This window comes from Gopherus evgoodei, chromosome 8, assembly GCF_007399415.2.
Source record: "Gopherus evgoodei ecotype Sinaloan lineage chromosome 8, rGopEvg1_v1.p, whole genome shotgun sequence".
Lineage (NCBI taxonomy): Eukaryota > Metazoa > Chordata > Testudines > Testudinidae > Gopherus > Gopherus evgoodei.
The window spans coordinates 34267261-34287421 of record NC_044329.1 but is presented as its reverse complement, the minus strand read 5'-3'; the positions used below and the strand labels follow the sequence as shown (position 1 = coordinate 34287421).

The following is a 20161-nucleotide window of genomic DNA, read 5'->3' as shown; positions in this document are numbered from 1 at the left end:
CCACTGGTCTGGGTCTGTCACAGTATGAATGAGCAGAGTACCAGTAATTGTTGTCAATTAATTTGTGCTCCTTCTGGATGGCTGTGCAGTAGCAAATAGAATCATGCATAAAAAGAGGTGTTTACATTGGTGACAGTGCTGCTGCATTTAAAAACTAGATAACACAGTCCCAACCAGATGATATTAAAACATGAGGCAAAAGCGTGTAGCTTTTTTCAAGTGTAATTGTGCTTAACATATGTATGTCACCTGAAAAAAGTGTGTGAAAATTTTAAATATAAATAGTACTGCCTTTGTCTGTATTTGGATTCTCCTGCTCCACTTTTTGCTGTATTTGTCGCTGCTGCTTACATCAGAAGCAGATGAGTTTGCTTTTTTTCTTCCAGGCATATTCCTCTTGCTGGCAATGTGCAGAACTTTCACAATGTAATTCTTCAAGCCATTTCTCTGTAACAGGAAGCCAGGCAGGAGGGGCTCAAATAAGTTTTAGAAGGAAGTTCTACAGTTAAAAGGGGGGTCAGTGAGTGTAGCTTTATGGGTAATGCTGTTTTATTTTTCTAATAAGCTTCCTCTTTTGAACTAAAGCTGCTTTCTGTGATTCACTCTTATCACATGACAGAAACTGTGTGGAGGAGGAGGGAAGGGTGGTAAATGTGAGCTCAGAACACAGCTACTACCCTGGAAGGGGGAGTGGCTCCTAAGCAGTTGTGTATACAGTTTCTATCAGAGACAGCTCATAATGGAGAGAGCCACTCTCCCCCCACCCCCACCCCCAAAAAAGGCAGGGAAGCAGGATAAAATATACAAGCAAAAGTGGGTCTAAGACTCATCTTAATTCCACTTTTTCCCTCAGAACAAGAGATATATAAAGGAGAAGGAAAGAGGGATAACATGAAAATATACACATCTGTATAAATATCTGTAATTTTCACTTTTTAAAAAATACACAGCTTTCCCTGACAACCCTTTACCAATCCATTATCAATTGGCCAATTTCTTATAGGTGTGAGTGATGGAGGGGAGGGAAGGAGAGGGAATGGGTGTATATGGTCAGTCCAGTGATTAGTGATTGCAGAAGTATGAGGGGAAGCATTGAATAAGTTGGGATTCATGAATGTGATTGGAGAGAATGCATGGCTGTTTCAGTTTTAGTTACAGAATCAAGTGAGTGAATGTGGGCAGGTAATGGAGAAAAGAAGATGTGAACTGAAGGAAAAGGAAAGCTTGAGGGAAGAATGGAGGATGGATGTTGAGGGAGGCCGATGTCTGGTTTTCCATTAAAAAAAAAGAAATGGAAGGGAAGGGAAGAAAACAGGAGAAAGTGAAAAGGGAAAGAAGTTTGAGGCAAGATACATACTGGTAAAGATGGAAGGGAAAAAGATATCAGAATTCTTGAAAGGAAAATAGAAGTAAAGGGAAATGGCAGTTGCCAAATCTCTTGGGACATTAAGAACTGTAAATGGCAGTCAGCTACAAAATAGTCTGTAGAGAACAATCCTGCACTGATTTAGTGGGCTGGATGACCTGTTAGGTCTTTTATGTCTAATATATGATCCTATTGCGTGTATAAGAGGGTGTGCTGACTGTTTTTTTCACCATAGATGTATGTATTTTGACTTCACATCAGAAGCTGCTTGTTTAATCACTTCAGCAATTTTCCTGTTCACCTGAGGGAGTTTAATTCTAATTCAATAATGGATTTATTTCCCATTGAGATGATCATTAGAAAGGCTGGATGAGAGCCTGTTGATGGAAGTTGAAGAGGGGTCAGAAATGGAGTTATCTTTACTGTAAATTGAATCAGTGAACATACTCTAGTTCATTGAAAATCGTTACATTTATGGTATCTAGATTTAATGTGACTAGAAATCTCTTGTAACGTTCGATAAAAATAAAGTTTTATCTTTTTGGATGTGCTTTTCAAAATGTTTGCACAGGCATGGAATTGCCACAATTTAAACACATGCAGAGGAAAATTCAAATAATATTTGTTTTTTTTCCTAGAACACATCAGTAATGGAGGATCAGAATGAAGATGAATCTCCAAAGAAAAATACCCTATGGCAGGTATGACTTAGGTGCCAAGAGAAGACAGTAAATGATATATAGATAGTTGGCATTATCTTCAATATTTCTGCCTTTGAGAAAGCTTGCGCCTGCAAATTGAATGTCCCTCTTATGCATAGTAGACTTGATGCCATCATTTATTTAGCTCAGAGTGGAGTCCTCAGGTAGAAAATGACAGTGATGGACAATTTATACATGACTTGTTCTTTCCAAATTTTTAAAACTTTCTTCACTCTACCTTGACATGAGACAATTTTAGCATCAAGACATGTTACAGTACAAATTCATAAAACAGAGACACAATTCAATGGCCATAAATGGAAAGAACAAGGTCTAGTACTGCACTGCCACTTCAAGAAAACTGACTGCGGTGAAATATGCATAACAGATATTGTTCTCTAGAGGAAGGTGAATGTGTATTCCAAGCTTACTGCCTTTATGCTCTGAAACACAGTTCCTTCCTGACTCTGGATTTAATTTGATCAGTTATTGACAGATAGTAATCAGTCATCTCTCCTGAGAAGTTCAACCTGCTATATGGAATGCGGCTCAGACTAGAGTTGACTCTAAAACAAGCAGGAAGTCTCTTGGCCTGAGAGACCAGCAATCTGTAAATCTATGGATTTATTTCAGAGCAAAATAAACAGTCAAAATTGCCTGTCCGTAAAATCTTGTCTTTAAAAAAAAACAAAACAAAACCGATTTATAGAGCAACTTCTCCTTGTGTGCTGCAATTTTTATATTTAAATGGTCATCTCCCTAGCTATGAACTTTACTCCCTGTACAAGAGGAATAATCCAAAAGATGGTGTAGTGTGTAACTATTGTCATATATAAAGAAGAGGTAGATGAATAAAATAAGGAATGTGAGTAACAAATGTTTCTTGAGACATTGCTGCTCAAATCTTAACTTTTTAGACCTGGTCGCACACCACATCTGCAGAAACTTGACACTTTTTTCTGTGAAAAAGTAAAGGGAAGAGGAAGAAAATGTGATATGTGCGGCTGCTTGGTTACATGCTTCAATTCTGTTCTCTTTATTTTCCCTTTCTGGATGGTGTTTGTAGCCATGTTTGTATCAAATCTTGCCTGAAAGCGTTTGGGGCTACAAGCAATCCCTTACTTGTTTAGTTCTTTCCTTCCTTATATTTACTACCTGTGCAATTTTGGTGTCTTGCAAATTTGAGGTTTGCTCAGCTTGTACACCAGAAAAACACCCTGCAAAGAAAGGCATGAAACAACCACTCTGCTGGTTTAAGTGGTATTTATTCTTTGGTTTCAAGAGGCTTTTGGAAACTTAAGGACTCCTGGAGCAAACTGAAATTAACAGTAAGTATCACTTCTTTTCCTACAAACTCTGCAGACATACCTTGAAGTGCTCTGTGGATCAATTTGCACATCTAAGCGTATGTCTACACAGTCGATGTTAAAGTTCAGCTGCGACAGTGCTTTAATGTGGCTGTGTAGTCGCAGCGCCAGGAGACAGCTTTGCCAGCGCTGTAATAAAACCACCTCTGCAAGGGGAATAGCTACCAGTGCTGGGAGCATGGCTCACAGCGCTGTAGCACTATCTACACTGCCACTTTACAGTACTGAAACTTGCATTGCTCAGGGGTGTGTTTTTTTACACCCCTGAATGAAGAAAGTTTCAGTGCTGTAAGTGACGATGTATACAAGGCCTAAGTGTCTGCATATAGCATAGTGGATTAATGCATAACTGTTTTAGATTTGGAAGCTCTAATCTCACATTTTCAGGATACAAGTGAAGGTTAGCCTGATGTCAATATACTATTGTTCCTAGTGGAGCTGTCCTGTTTCTTGCTATCACTCTTCCTGCCTAAACTCCAGGATGTCTTGTCATCCTATAATAGTGCTTATTATGTAATTCAAACACTAGGTGGCGGTGTGTGCACAGTGATGGTTAGAAATTCTTACCAAATATTGAGAGTGTTTGGTATCAAGAAGTATTATGGAAGTAGGCAGTATGGCCTTGAACTCTTTCTTCTACTCTTGAGTGAAATATTTAACATCTGTATTCTGTAGTGGTGTGTCATCCATGGTGGGATCTGTTCCAGCACCCAAGTGAAAAATTAAAAACCAAGGTCCCATTTTTAATGGTCCTCGGTGTTGGCATTTGCACGCCCTCAGGTGGCAGGAGTGGACTTTTGTTAAGGAAAGGGCCTATAATTTACAAATTCCTGTCAGTTTTCAATGATGGGGCAAGAAACAGGCAGTGCAACTTTTAATTTTATATTTCTAAATATTATCGGCACTTCATGTCTTTTTCCCCAGTTTGTGTTGTGTAATTACATCCATCCAAACCAATGGAAGTTGTGGAAGGAATACAGCAGTAGAAAGTAATGATGTGAATAAGAGCCTTTCCCCTATGTTGAATGAGCACTTCAGTATTTCTTTAAATAATTGTAAATGGGAGGAGATTTTTAGTTTTTCAGTGTAATTGATAATTTATAATTATATAAGAGAAAAACAAATTTCATTAATCTCATCTATGAAAGCAGAATGTCCAAGTTATACAGTCTTTTTGCATAGATGATCATCTTTATTATAGACTTTAAAATTTCATTCTGCTAAGATGCACTTCCTTGCATTCTCAGCCCCTCTTTCAGAGTTCAGATTGCTCTTAGCTGACTATGCATGCTGATATTTAAGTGTTAACTATTTTATCTTTTCTAAAAATAGATAAGTAATGGAACTTCATCCGTGATAGTCTCAAGGAAGCGACCATCGGAAGGAAACTACGAAAAGGAAAAAGACTTGTGTATTAAATATTTTGACCAGTGGTCTGAATCAGATCAGGTTGAATTTGTGGAACACCTTATTTCACGAATGTGTCACTATCAGCATGGACATATTAACTCTTATTTGAAGCCCATGTTACAACGGGACTTCATCACTGCATTACCAGGTAACAAACATATCTATAAGAATTGGGAGATAAGTGTATATTTTGCTATAGATAAATGTAGATTATAAATAGTGTACATTTTTCTGGACAGCCACCATATTTTTATTTTCTCCTATTGGGTAGATACATACTAGAATAACTTGTCCGCCATTTCTATGATTAATTGAACTGACCACTGGATGCCAGTATTGTTCCACATAAATACAGTTTAACTAGTATGTTTTAAACAGCAGTCTGTTTTACTTGGGTCTGAATTATTGTAAAAGCTGCTTCTCAATTGCAAACTTGATCCTAGATTTCTTTTCCATACCAAACCCTCTAATGTAGAAAATACCATTAGCCTTCATGGCTTTGATTTGTGAAGCCTATACTGCATTTTTTGTTTTGTCCTTGGTTTCTCATATTTTTTAAAAGTGACCTGAAATCTTAAATCTGTCTGTTTTGATAAACTAGTCTAGACATCTGGGCTTTCTTGCTACTTACTTAATAAAAAAAAAAAATTAATTGTAAAATTTTTATTCAGTTCAAGTTTGGTTCTTTCTTCAGTATCTTGTATTTTAGCAGACTGTTCATACCTGTGCATACTTTATGCAAGTCCACAAAGAGGATGGAGCACTACTGTTCTAGGTGCATATAATCCCTCTAGTTTTAGACTTCTCTCTGCTTGGCAGGCAACTTAAATTTCAGGTGCCTGAGCAAGAGCAACAAGGAGCTGGTTTCCTGGATTTTGTTCTGATTTCTGATAGTAAGAGGCAGATACCCTTTTAAAAAAAAAATGAATTCAGCATGTGGTGGTGATGATAATAATGATAATACTAAAGTAGATACAGTAGAACCACTGCAGGATATGTTGGATATGAGAAAAACCACTTGTCTTTTAGGAATTCAAGAAACCACTGACGAAGGGGTCCCTAATAGTTGATAGTATTTAACAGTAGTTAATGAAACATTGAGACGCTGTCCAGAACCTGGTCTACTCAGCCATTGGAAAAACCTGCTAATTTAAATCCAGGCTGTTATGATGAAAGTGACACGAGTCAGTCAGAGAAATTTGCTTCAAATGCTCTGTTACTATAAGATTAGGAGTTGCTCTATCTAATAGCTGTCAGTTTTCTTGCTTTGTAATTTTGCTCCCTTCCTAGCCTTTCACATTCTCCTGTCTTCCCGTGTTGGTATATTCTCTCTTGTTTGCTTTGACCATCTGTTGTTCTGTCCTCTGCATTGATCAGTCATAGAAACAATAGCTAGAATACCAGATTGTTGTGCACATCATTGTACTTATTATTTGTCAGATGACACGAGCACAACACATCATGATTTCTGATGTTTGAATCAAACAGGCCTGAGCTGCTGAGAAACTCTGATAGTGACAGGCAGCTGACTGAATTGATGCGGTGCTGAGGGGGTGAATCTGTCAGAGCTGGATGACCGTAAGAACTCAAGCAGCACTATTCTTGTTTTCCTTCCGTCTATCCTTTTCCCAACTAAGGGCTTGTCTACATCACAAAGTTGCAGCGCTGGTGAGGGGGTTACAGCGCTGCAACTTAGGAGGTGTACACATCTGCAGGGCATCACCAGCGCTGCAACTCCCTGTTTGCAGCGCTGGCCGTACTCCCGTTTTGTCTCGGGTGTAGAGGATCCAGCGCTGGTGATCCAGCGCTGGTAATCAAGTGTAGACACTTACCAGCGCTTTTCTTGACCTCCGTGGAATAAGCAGGTATCCCAGCATACCTGAGGAAGCCTCTGGTAATCAAGCTGGTCTCCTTCCCCGGTTTGCTCTCGCGTTCCCCGAACCACCCTGCAAACCGCAGGGAAGGAGACCTGCTTGTTCGGGGAACGTGAGAGCAAACCGGGGAAGGAGACCAGCTTCGCCGCGGTTTGCTCTCGCGTTCCCCGAACCACCCTGCAAACCACAGGGAAGGAGACCTGCTTGCACGGAAGTTCGGGGAACGCGAGAGCAAACCGGGGAAGGAGACCAGCTTCCCCGCGGTTTGCTCTCGCGTTCCCCGAACAAGCAGGTCTCCTTCCCTGCGGTTTGCAGGGTGGTTCGGGGAACGCGAGAGCAAACCGTGGCAAAGCTGGTCTCCTTCCTGGGTTTTCTCTCGCGTTCCCCGAACCCCCGTGCAAGCAGGTCTCCTTCCCTGCGGTTTGCAGGGGGGTTCGGGAACGCGAGAGCAAACCGCGGCGAAGCTGGTCTCCTTCCCCGGTTTGCTCTCGCGTTCCCCGAACCCCCCTTGAAGCCGCCCAACAGCGCTGCAGTATGGCCACATCTAACAACACTTGCAGCACTGGTTGCTGTAAGTGTGGCCACTCTGCAGCGCTGGCCCTATACAGCTGTACTAATACAGCTGTAACAACCAGCGCTGCAAAATTTTAGATGTAGACATACCCTGAAATTGTAACTGCTTCCCTCTAGGTATGCAGGATATTGTTAAGACCTCAGCGCCTCTGGGAAACCTGAAAACCTAGTAAGGGACAGCATAGAAACTGAAAGGAAAGGAGACAAGAAAAGATGCTAGGAGCCAATGATGCATTATGAGATGGAATCTAGTTTTGATTATAAACGTTCTTGTTGGTATTTTACTTAGTTACTTATACATAATTCACTTATTTCAAATCTTCATATAAGGATTCATTACCAAAGTGGTTGTGGTTTGTATTACAGTAGTGGCTAACAGTTCCGTTTGAGAGTGGTGCCCCATTGTACATACACAAATAGTAAGAAACAGTCCCTGTCCTAAATCATTTGCAGTCTTGAGACAAGACAAACAAAGGGATGAAAAAGCAAGTTGTATCCCCGTTTTACAAAAGGGGATCAAAGTAGTGAAATCAACCAGGTACATGTCAGTTTCCCTCCGCTGTCGCCTGTGTTTTTTTTCCACTGGGCAGAGAGAATTTTCTACTTGTCTCAGAGGTGCCAGCTCATATTTAAAGTCGACGCCATTCCAACAGGCCAGATGAGGGTCTGGGCTTCAGCGGTTGTGGACAAAGTGGGAGAGAAGGGGAAAAAGAGGGAAATTAAAAAACTGGACAAGAAAAAAATACAGAAGGAAAAAGGATAGAATATGAAGGGAAGGGGGAGAGATGAGGTCAATATTGTGATAAGTTAGCTTTATACAAGATTTTTCAATCTGATTTTATTGTGAGTTGCTTCTTTCTAGTGAACTTCCTAGCTTTTTCTGCAGAAATGACCCCACTCGGCTTTTAGATACTATAGATTTTCTGCCCATCACCTCTTTTAAAGTGGTTATCTGCTTTATATTTTCCTGGGAGATATTTAAAAAGTGTGCAACTTAAGAAATCAGGCCTGCCTGGTGAAGGCATTTATACAGTGTGGTCTTCAGTTAAGAGAGTGGATTTTTTAACACAAGTTTGAGTTTTCAGCTGCTATATTTTGAACTTCAGTGTGGAATCTAGATACCTATTACCAAGATTTGTAATGATCCAGATCACTTATTCATATGAGTCATATAAGTCCTCATATTTACATATATACATTTATATTTTTTATATATATTAAATATGTTAAAATATATCTTCCAATATTTGACTTTCTTTTGCTCATTTCCCCCTACCTTTCAAAAAATGGCATACCAAGGCCGATGCTTATATTTTTCTGGTCAGTTGCAGCCAAAGTTATCCTGTAAGTTAGTTTGTTGGATTGTATTAAGATGATTTAAAATGTTTGCTGCCAGCAGCTTTTATTGTCAATAAAACAATGTACTTAAAAAGAAATCTTCCTATCAGGCAAATATTAACTATGTGAGCATGAAAATTAATGTACATTTTGGATTCAGACTTCTATTGGAAAATGCTTGACATTTTCAGAAAATAAGTTGGCAATTACATTAAAAAATGTTAATAAAATGCTAACTTCAAGTCCTGTTTGAAGATAACATTCCTCTAAGGAGTTCAGTATGTGTACGTACACCCACACCCACACCCACACCTACACCCCAGCTTTGCATGGTTCATGAAGCAGCTTTATGGTACAGTATTAATTGGGCGTGTCCTAGGGTTTAGCTTTTTTTTAGTGTGATTGGAGAAAATCTTATTTTTTATGTATTTATTTTTTAGATACAACATAAACACTGAAAGCTTTATTGAGGAAAAAATAGGGTGGTTTTCCTTCTTGACCTTGAATTTGGCCTTCCTTTCATCCTGTCAAATCATTTTTGTATATTGCATTCACTATAAGCTTCTTATATAAAGTGTGCTTTGTCATGCACGGGAAAACACTATCTTTTTAATCTAGCAAACTTTCCTTTTTGAAAGGATATCAGAATAAATATTGGGCAATACTAGAAGAAATGTTTTTATACTAAATATATATGGAGGCAGAGCGGAAATCCTCCACTTAGAGCAATCTAATGGAGGTGGCATAGATGACGATAGAGAATATCCACCCCAGATTTATTGACACAAATGTTGGCATCCTCTAGCTTTGTAAAAGACAGGTTTGACATAATCCACAACATGAATCATTAAAGATCTGGCTATTAATGATATTTAGGCACCATACCTAAATACTTTTAAAAAGCTGGTCCTAAATTTTTAGGACTGTTTTAACTTTGTCATGTAGAAATGTATTCTCTTCATGTAAAGGGTTTTTACTAGCTAATGAAAGGATTCTTTTAAATTTCATGACTTAACTCAGGTTTATTTTACTCTTATGTATTGTGAAAATGATTTTTATTTTACCTAGCTCTTCTGGAGATATTTTAAAAATTGTGTACTAGGTGTATATAGTATTTGTCTGGCATCTGTGCAGACATACTTTATTGTCCATCACTGTGTGAAGATTCTTATCCACTCATTCATTCAGAACAACTTGCCATTTTAAAATTGACTAGTTTTTGCTTATTAGAGCCCCAGTCCTGCAGATTTCAGTTGTGAGCAGATCCCTGCATCCAAAAAGATCTCCACTGAAATTGTGGAACATGTGGAGCGCAAGGGTTTGTTTTGTGCATTGTAACTTGCAGGATCAGGGCATATATGCTAATTAGTCTGTGTATGTTAAAATATAGATTCTTCTTTATGCAGTGTTCCAGTTGTAACATTTTACGTTGCTATTCCTTATGCTTTATAGTTAGAGGTAAGAATGTTGGCTTAGAGAGCTGCAATTATGAGATCTTGCCATGCCTGAACCTGTGGTATGTGAAAGCAATTGATTCTAACTATTTTAACACTTTCTGCAAGATATAAACTGTGTGGCATTGTTCAATGCTAGGGCATATATTGTATGATGTTTCTTTTCCTTTAAAATAAATTTTATTTTATCCTCATTCTTGGAGACAAATTAATTCCATAAGAATGTAAGACGTTAATTCCTTTATTTCTATAATTATTTTAAAATAGGAAGTTACTATACTGAATGCGTGTCAATTCAAGTCTTTAACTTTTTGCAATTTGTAGTAGACTAAAAATAAGAAATTTACCCAAACAAGTCAAACTAAGTTCAAACCTCTTTGAAACTTTGTCTTTCTAATCACTTATGAATGACTTTTATAATAGAACTTAATCAAATCAATTGCAAACAATGGCCATTTTGGTTTCAGTTGTACAGGAAATGGATTAAAAATGGTAGAATTGCATAAGGGATTTAGAGAAATTACTTGAAATTTATTACCATTTCTCTTGTACCTAGATACCAGAGTATAAGGAGTGAATGGCTTGAAATAAGTATTTAACATTATTCTGGGTCTGTGATGTGCATGTTCATATCTTCAGAACACATGTTGCGGTGCACATCATCTTTTGTAAACCTTTGATCTCTGGAAGAGCTGTAGCAAAAGGCTTCCTGAAAATTAAGCGTGTCAAAAAGGGGAAGTGTGCACCCTTGTCTCATCCATGTTTGTAAGGGAAAGTTTTCTTGCACTAGGATTTGGATTAAAATGAATACATTTAAAAAATTAGGTCCTAAGATGGAACTGACCGTTCATGTTGAGTGGAATGGTCTGCTTATAGAAACATTCTTTGCATCCAGAAAAAATGTTGCTGCTGTGGAGAGATGAGAATAAGGTAAACAAAGATGCACAATAATTTAACCTCTGTGCCAAATGCTTTTGGACTCTGATTTAATCATTTGAAAAACATATCTATACTAGAACGCTTACCAGACATATTACAAATAAGGTTAAGGAACATTTGGTTTATCATGTTACATATGGATATATTTTCAGAATCCCCCAAAGAGTTTTTACCTCTACTTGTCACTCAATATTTGTTTTCTGTAAAGATACCCATCATAACCTATCTCAGCTCTTGGATGTGACCAAGTTAGAAATTCTCCCATTTCAAAATTATAAAGCTGTTGGCTCAAGGAGACATCTTGCATCATCTAGCAATAGAATGTAGAAATTCATTGTGCTCCAACTGCCATTAGAAAATCACTAGGCATATACATTTAGTCTGAAAAACTAAGGGGACATCAGTTTTCAAGTACATAAAAGGTTGTTACAAGGAAGAGGGAGAAAAATTCTTCCTAACTTCTGAAGATAGGACAAAAAGCAATGGGTTTAAATTGCAGCAAGGGACGTTTAGGTTGGATGTTGGGAAGATTTTCCCTAACTGTCAGGATGGTTAAGCACTGGACCAAATTGCCTAGCAAGGTTGTGGAATCTCCATTATTGGAGGTTTTTAAGAGCAGGTTAGACATACACCTGTCAGGGATGGTCTAGAAAATACTTAGTCCTGCCATGAGTGCAGGGGACTGGATTAGATGACCTCTCAAGGTCCCTTCCAGTCCTATGATTCTGTGATTTCAGCTGGCTGTTTGTGCCTGTTTGAAATCTGAGCCAGGCTGCAAGTCACAGTGATGTACAGTTGGCACCTTGTTGCTTATCTATCACTATATCCATTATATTTAGTGGGCAAATGCAGAAATGTTAAACTGTAGTGGGTAGAGATTTAAGAAGGCATATTAAAAATTCTACAGCTGCTAACTGCAGAGGCTACCTAAACCTGTGATCAGTCTCCCCTCTCAATTTTTTATCTACAACTGCTTTTCCTCCCTTTTCTGCTCGGGTGTTCTTGAACTGAAACACTGTATAAGCCCTTACAGTACAGTAACTTTTGGGGTGGGGGGGGGAAGATTTTGGCAGAGTTTAGAAAATGCTTACCATAAAAACTAAGTTTTAGTCATCCGGAACTGAATGTTACTAAATGGGAAGTAGGTACCAATTGTACAAAGTAAAACTGGTGGGAAAGCTCAAACTACCCTTGGTTTTGACTGAAAAGGTGATTCTCTTTAAAAATAAAATGTTAAAAATAGCCCTATTTGAAATCACCTTTTCAGTCAAAACCAGAGTTGCTTGTTCACTCTCAAGAGATGTTAACTGTTTGGTTATCACGGGCTGTGGGCAGGTCTCAGTAGCTCCTTAGCTCAGGGGCTGGCAAACTTTTTGGCCCGAGGGCTACACCTGGGTATGGAAATTGTATGGCGGGCCATGAATGATCACGAAATTGGGGGTTGGGGTGTGGGAGGGAGTGACGGCTCTGGGGTGGGGCTGGGGATGAGGGGTTGGGCATGCAGGAGGGTGCTCCGGACTGGGACCAAGGGGTTCGGAGGGCAGGAGGAGGATCAGGGCTGGGGTAGGGGCGCAGGATTGAGTCAGGGGTGCAGGCTCTGGGCGGCGCTTACCTCAAGCAGCTTCCAGAAGCAGCGGCATGTCTCCCCTCCAGCTCCTATGCAGGGGCGAGGCCAGACAGCTTTGCGTGCTGCCCCATCCGCAGGTGTTGCCCCTGCAGCTCCCATTGGCTGCAGTTTCTGGCCAATGGGAGGTTCAGGGGCGGCACTTGAGGGGAGGGGGAAGGGCAGTGTTCTGAGCCCTCTGGCTGCCCCTATCCGTCGGAACCAGAGTGGAGACATGCCATTGCTTCTAGGAGCCGCGTGGAGCGGGGCAAGCCCCTGACCCTGATCCCTGGCAGGAGCTCAAGGGCCGGATTAAAACTTATAGAGGACCAGATGCGGCCCCTGGGCTGTAGTTTGCCCATCCCTTCCTTAGCTGCGTTCTCTCTGATCAAGATTGGAAAAATAGAAAATAATATTGAAGAAACTAAAGTAATTTTTGAGTTTTTAAACAAATACATTGTGCCCTAATCTGGATTACTTTCCACAAATCATCCTTTAGTATTTTAATGGGTAAAAGCGTGGAAGAGAGTGCGGGCCATGACCTGCACTGTTGAATTAAAATATTTGTAATTCTTAAAACTCAGTTGTGATTTATAAAAGATAATTCCCCCTCAATGGATAGATATGAAAAGATGTGTGGGGAAGTGAGTGGCTGGAGTTGGAGGAATGAGAGGTTGAAAGTGGCAGTTTTAAACTGCCCCCTCGCCCTGAGGAGCCAAGCTGCATTGTGGCCATTTTAGTCTCTTAATTGGGAGCTGCTCAGTATTCCGAATTTAACTCACTTTCTTATCTACAAATTGACTACTGGTTGACAAACCGCTACTGAAAGATCAGTAGGGGTCAGATGGTGGCTCAGATAGTTCACAGAACTTGCTTTGAAAGAGTGGCGGGGGAACGCTAGCAAAAGTAACATTCAAATTAGTATTTAACTTTTTCCCTATTTTCTCATTTTACGAGGAAGTACCCATAGAGGAAGGGGAGATTGCATAAAACCCCATGAAACTACTTTTTATGTTTTATAAATGAGCTATATTGTCACATGGGGGACTCACTACAGGTGTCCTGCAGTGACAAGAAACACCTCTATCCACTGGGGAGGGAAGCTCATATGCACTTGCTTCGTTACTTCTGGTTATAAGAGTCCTGACTAAACTGAGCAGAAGACAAGGGTTCTGCAGTCTCATTAGTCTCCTGCTGACCAAGATGCGTGTGTAGGCATATTTGATCACACAGAACTGGGGAACTTTTCTACATTCCAGCCTGGAATTGCTCTCTCTATTGGCATGGCTTCCGAGAGACTAAAAGCTGATAGGCTTGTTTCTGAGATCTTGAGTTCTTGCTGCACAGGAGTCTATAAGTGAAATGTACACATTCGAGTGGAAATGAATGGATAACTTTACATGCCCCCAATAAACTGCTTGAATACATTCCTCACCTCTTATCCTGTTAGATTCCTTCACTGAGTGAGGTAATATCTTTTATTGGATCAACTTTTGTTGGTGAGAGAAAGAGAAGCTTTTGAGTCACACAGAGCTCTTCTTCAGGTCTCTGTCAAAAGTTGATCCAATAAAAGATATTACTTCCATCGTGAGTGTCTCATATCCTGAGACTGACACTGCTACAACTACACTGCATCCTTCACTGAGTGTCCTCTTATCCTTGCATGAATATATCAAAAGGTTTAGTTAATTAAAAAATCTAAACAAACCTATCTGTAATGGGATGATGGAATCTTTACAAAGCTTATAGAAGCAACATTTTGGCCATTGTGGTTGTGAACTCAGTTTTTGGACATGAAATACCATTTTTCGAGGTGATACGGTGACAAGCTTTCAGTGAGCTTCAGGCTCCAACTTTATGCTAAGCTGTTGAGTGCTGTGATCACCACTTCAGGTGGCATTAGATCCTGCTGATACTTTTTCATACTTGCATGCCTGTCTTAGCTATGGCAACAATCTAATCTATTTTCATCCAGGGAATGTAAATACATTTCATCCACTCTGATGTAAAGTAAATTTACTACAATCATACTTCAGCTCCCTCCGCACAAATCTTTTCGTACCATGGTTTGTAAAAATACACTGTTTACACTTCATACTGCTTGCAGTTTCTCATTGATGTTGCATGTGGTTTCATAGAGAAATCATTAGAGCTTTGTCATTTGTTGAAAGTTTTTAAAGAAAAGACAATTACTTTTAATTGTTCTGCTTAAAATACACATCCAAAAAGATTATCCATCTCCCACCCACCTTTCTGTAGAACTGAAGATTTGTTGTAGTTTCATTGTTGTGAAGAGGCTGGTGTGTCACAACCCCTGCTGGATGCAGAGTGGCTTTTTAGTACTTTGAGGTTGTCTTAAATTTCATTTGTATTCAGGTGCACAGAGTGATCTGTCTGAAGTATACCTTTTGTCTCTTGAAGGATGTGCATTTCGTCCAACAGGATCGTGCAGTTAAACTAGAAGTGCTAGTTTTACTTTCTGGATCTTAACTAAACTGTGTTAAGGTTTGATGAATTTCGCTGTGAAGAGTGATTAGGGCATGGAGATTGATGTGTGGTGCTGCTGCTTCAGTGATGAAAATTTAGAAATATCAGGAAAACATGTAGTTAAGTATGTAGTGCATGAATAACTCACATATAAAAGTTCCAGGCAGCTTGCTCTGAGCTGTTTTAAATTAATACCATATTTGGCTAAAACTATGTTAAAAGATAACTCTTAAAAATTACCTGTTTTTGAAAATAACTTGTCTGAAAGAATTAAGCTCCCTTTTTCAGACTTCAGAGGGAGAAGTTTAAGTAGTATTTGCTTAGTACTGTCTATTCTGAATTTTACACCTGTGCGAATGCAAGGAAAATGGAAAATGTTTGTGGTCTCTGGCTTCCTTTCTCTTCAGTGGAAAAAGTGATAATTATGGTATGCTTTTCAAAAAGCAGTGGTAGAATGTTTAGTCTACAGGGTTTGTTCTTACAGGGTTAGGTTGTGGTTAGTAAGTACTGTTATTAAAGGGAAAATGGTATATCTTTCAAACTAAAGGCAAATCTTTACTACTTCACAAAGGTGATTGCCAGAGACTGTCAAATAGGTTTTGTTGCAAATACCATGTAACTTGCCTTTTACACTTTTCAGACTGATTAAGAAAAGCTTTGGATTCTTCTAAATATGCTGACCATGTTTGTTTTAGTATGTCAAATATTATTTGTACTAAGTAGACATTAATTCATAATAAAAGGTAATTTAGTTGTAAGAGTAATTGATTTCACCTTTGTGCCTTAATTAATAAAGGTTAAATGAAAGTTAAATGAATTTTACAATACTTTGCATGTTCTTATGCAAATCAGATTTTTTTAGTCAGCTTGCAACTTCGACCTTTGTAATAATATCTTATATTGCCTTTGCCTAGAAAAATAAGGTCCCTTCTGCAACTGTTTTGTATGTAAAAAAGCTGTACACTGTATTGAGCAAGTAAAATCCTGCCAAAGTTCTTTGAAATTTGTTTCTAAAATAACAAAAATCTGTTCAGTCTCATGATCTAAGCTACTGTTTCATATCCAACTTCAGTCAGTTGCATGGAATTGACATCCTGCATTTGGATTTCATTTTCATACAAAGTGATATTTACGCATTGAGCTTTGAAATCTCTCTGGATTTTAATTGTTTTAATTTATTATTGAAATTAAACCAGCCCTTCATCTGGTACCTATAACCACCAGCAGCTGTACCTTTTCACTGTTTTATTTAAAACTACCAGAACACACTCTGAGGGGGTTGATGTTATATTATTTTGTTTCTCTGAAAAGTATACTAATAAATCCTAGACATGCTTATTAAGGAAAATGTTTAGTTTATGGCTTCTTTCAGTTCCAAGTGTGTTTTTTTAATATATAAACAGACATGAAGTGTAAAATGTGTATTTGTAGCCTTTTGATGTTGTTCTGGATCTAAACTACATTTTTTTTTTTAAATGAGTTGAGTGAGAGATTCCTGCTTGGTGTTTGAGGTACACCTCTACCCGGATATAACGCAACCCAATTATAACATGAATTTGGATAGAATGCAGTAAAGCAGCACCCCATGGGGGCGGAGCTGTGCACTCCGGCGGATCAAAGCAAGTTCAATATTCCATGGTTTCACCTATAATGCAGTAAGATTTTTTGACTCCCGAGTACAGTGTTATATCAGGGTAGAGGTGTACTTATAAATGGGTTGTCATTGTAGCTAGGCATTGGACATGTTACTGCTGAATTCATTTGGATAAAGTGCACATTTCTAGTTTTATTTGATATAAGTAAATGTGGGCATCACATTTATGATGAAGAAAATAGAAAATTGTAGAATCAGGAAGGCATACTGAGCAAAACATTTCAGAGTAATTAGACTCTACAGGTGGCCTCCCAGAGTGAAAGCTTGATGTGTTTCGATAACACCGAAGAAATACTGCAGTTTTTTTCCCCTTCTTAAAAAGGAGCATTTTTTCTTAATATGAGTTAATTTAGTTTAATTGTAACATCAGTGACAGTTAATCAGTAAACTCTTATTTATAACTAGTTTAATAGTAGATCCATAGGACACAACACTCTTTTATTGGTATTGGTCTGTTAATACACACCTCTGGTGTGTTGCAGCCGTGTGCTGTCAGTCACCTGACGTGGATTAATGGACCGTGAAAGATGCATCAGTGTCTTAATTCTGCTATTGAAGAGATGATAGTTGGTTGGATCTAGCTTCCGTTATAACACCTTATTTTAACTTCAACTTTGGATTGAAAAATAGTTCTCATCTAATTAATACCACAACTACTCTTCAAGCAAAAGAGAATTCTTGTTAAGTCTGAATAAAATTAACCAGCTGTGTTTTCAAGTACAAGTTAGTCATTTGTTAAATAATAACTATCTAACATTTGTGTCTTAGCTGCAAAATAACTTGTTACTGCCCCTTCAAACTCTGTGTAGTCAAATCTTCATGAAAACTCATGTTGTCTAAAGTTATGATTGGATTAAAATATTATAATTTTATAGATAGTTTGGATCCTGCTTCTATTGAGATAAATAAGTCTTTTGCCTGACTTCAGTGGTGGTAGGATTGCACGCTGTATGCAAGAGCATCATCTCCTGAGTGTTCATTTTGCAGTATAGGAAATATTGTGGGCTTGGGGTGACATCACTGCAACTATTTACAATCAATTCGTGTATGAAAGTTCTCTAAGCTATAATGGCTAGAAACTTATTTGTTTAAAATGGAACTTGGATGTTGCAGAAGATAACACCAACTTGGTGGTGCACCCATGCCCAGATTGCAGCCAGAGGTTCCATCAAAAGGCTGATTGTTGGTTTTTCTTTGTAGTTCAAAATTTAAAATAATTAGGACTGGAAGAAACCTCAGGAGGTCATCTAGTCCAATCCCCTGTTCAAAGCAGGACCAGCACCAACTGAATCATCCCAGCCAGGGCTTTGTCAAGCCAGGCCTTAAAAACCTCTAAGGATTAAGATTCCACCACCTCCCTAGGTAACCCATTCCAGTGCTTTACCATCCTGCTAGTGAAATAGTGTTTCCTAATATCCAACCTAGACATCCCTCACTTCAACTTGAGACCATTGCTGCTTGTTCTGTCATCTGCCACCACTGAGAAGAGCCTACCTCCATCCTCTTTGGAACCCACCTTCAGGTGATTGAAGGCTGCTATCAAATCCCCCTCACTCTTCTCTTCTGCAGACTAAATAACCCCAATTCCCTCAGCCTCTCCTTGTAAGTCATTTGCCCTAGTCCCCTAATCATTTTTGTTGCCCTCCGCTGGACTCTCTCCAATTTGTTTACATCCCTTTTTCAGAAGGGGGACCAAAACTTGACACAATACTCCAGGTGTGGCCTCACCAGTGCCAAATAGAGGGGAATAATCACTTCCTTGGATCTGCTGGCAATGCTCCTACTAATACAGCCCAATATGCTGTTGGCCTTCTTGGCAACAAGGGCACACTGCTAACTCATATCCAGCTTTTAGTCCACTGTAATCCCCAGGTCCTTTTCTACAGAACTGCCACTTAGCCAGTCAGTCCCCAGCCTGTAGCAGCGCATGGGATTCTTCTATCCTAAGTGCAGGACTCTGCATTTGTCCTTGTTGAATCTCATCAGATTTCTTTTGGCCCAATCCTCCAGTTTGTCTAGGTCACTCTGGACCCTATCCCTACCTTCCAGCATATCTACCTCTCCTCCCAGTTTAGTGTCATCTGTGAACTTGCTGATGGTGCAGTTCATCCTGTCATAAATAAAGATGTTGAACAAAACCGGCTCCGCTTGATACCGGCTGCCAACTAGACATCGAGCCATTGATCACTACCCATTGAACCCAACAATCTAGCCAGCTTTCTGTTCACCTTATAGTCCATTCATCCAATCCATACTTCTTTAACTTGCTTGCAAGAAAGCTGTGGGAGATCGTATCAAAAGCTTTGCTAAAGTCAAGATATATCAGGCTGTCTGATTTTTAGGGTTATATTCCTTTGACAAGTGGAATGTGTTGAAACTTTTGTATAATTTAAGCATTTTTGAGTTTAAGATTTAAAATTTCAGGAAGGAGACTTTTTTATGAAGCTTAATGATTGTTTTTTCTATCCACTGAAATCTTATTACTCTACCAAATTTGAAACGTTAAGTAGCTTTGGACAGTGACTTTTACAAGTGACAATTTTCAAAGGTTCATTTTTTTTTTAATCACCATTATTTGAAAACTAGACATTAGTTTCCATCATTCAAGTTGACACATTAAAAATGGAGAGATGGATGTTGAGATGGAAAGATGATTTCCTTACTGCTGTTAGTTTCATCAGCTCACTTCACTCTGATTTAATAATCTAATGATCTATTCATCACTGAATTATTTTTTAAGAAGTCTTGCTTTCACAAGAAAATCCAATTAGAAGAAATTGCAAAACCAAAAACATTGTTTTTAAAAAGTTAACATTGCTGAATATAATGTAAATATGACATCACTTAAAAACCCCAAGTGATTAAAAGGAAGAAATGTCTAAAGACGTCACAAATGTCTACCTAAATAATGAATATAAATAAACGTGTTCCAATAAAGTACAAGGAAATGCATATTTCATCACTGCATAACAAACTTACCTATGATCAAAATGCTATTCCATCTTTAACCTCAAAATTTAAACCCAATACACTTGTCTGAAAGCATATGCTTTCAGAACCTGACATGCTTTCGCAACCCCATTCTCTGGGTGTCTCTAAACTTCCGACTGTTAGAAACTGGTACTGGATGATGAGATGGATCACTCAATAAATTTCCCTGTTCTGTCCATTCCCTCTGAAGCATCTGGCACTACTCACTACTGGAAGACAGGATACCGGGCCAGATGGACCATTGGTCTGGCCCAGTATGGTCATTCTTATATTCTTATAAGAAAGGGATTTTAGGGGTTGTAGTGAACCACAAGCTAAATATGCGTCAACAGTGTGATGCTGTTGCAAAAAAAGCAAACATGATTCTGGAATGCATTAACAGGTGTGTTGTGAGCAAGACACGA

The 20161-nt window shown here is 38.9% G+C and overlaps 1 protein-coding gene across 9 annotated transcripts in view; it reads left to right on the top strand.

Moving 5' to 3' along the window:
• The window catches only part of FBXW11 (F-box and WD repeat domain containing 11), a 127810-nt gene that overhangs the window by 61938 nt on the left and 45711 nt on the right, over positions 1-20161 (top strand). For all 9 annotated transcript variants that reach the window (XR_004001545.1, XM_030572033.1, XM_030572034.1 and 6 more), the window contains 2 exons: positions 2005-2067; positions 4767-4992. Coding sequence is in view for 8 of the 9 variants with exons in the window: in XM_030572033.1 (XP_030427893.1) it covers positions 2005-2067; positions 4767-4992 (289 nt within the window). In the remaining variant the exon portion in view is untranslated. The remainder of the gene's footprint in view (positions 1-2004; positions 2068-4766; positions 4993-20161) is intronic.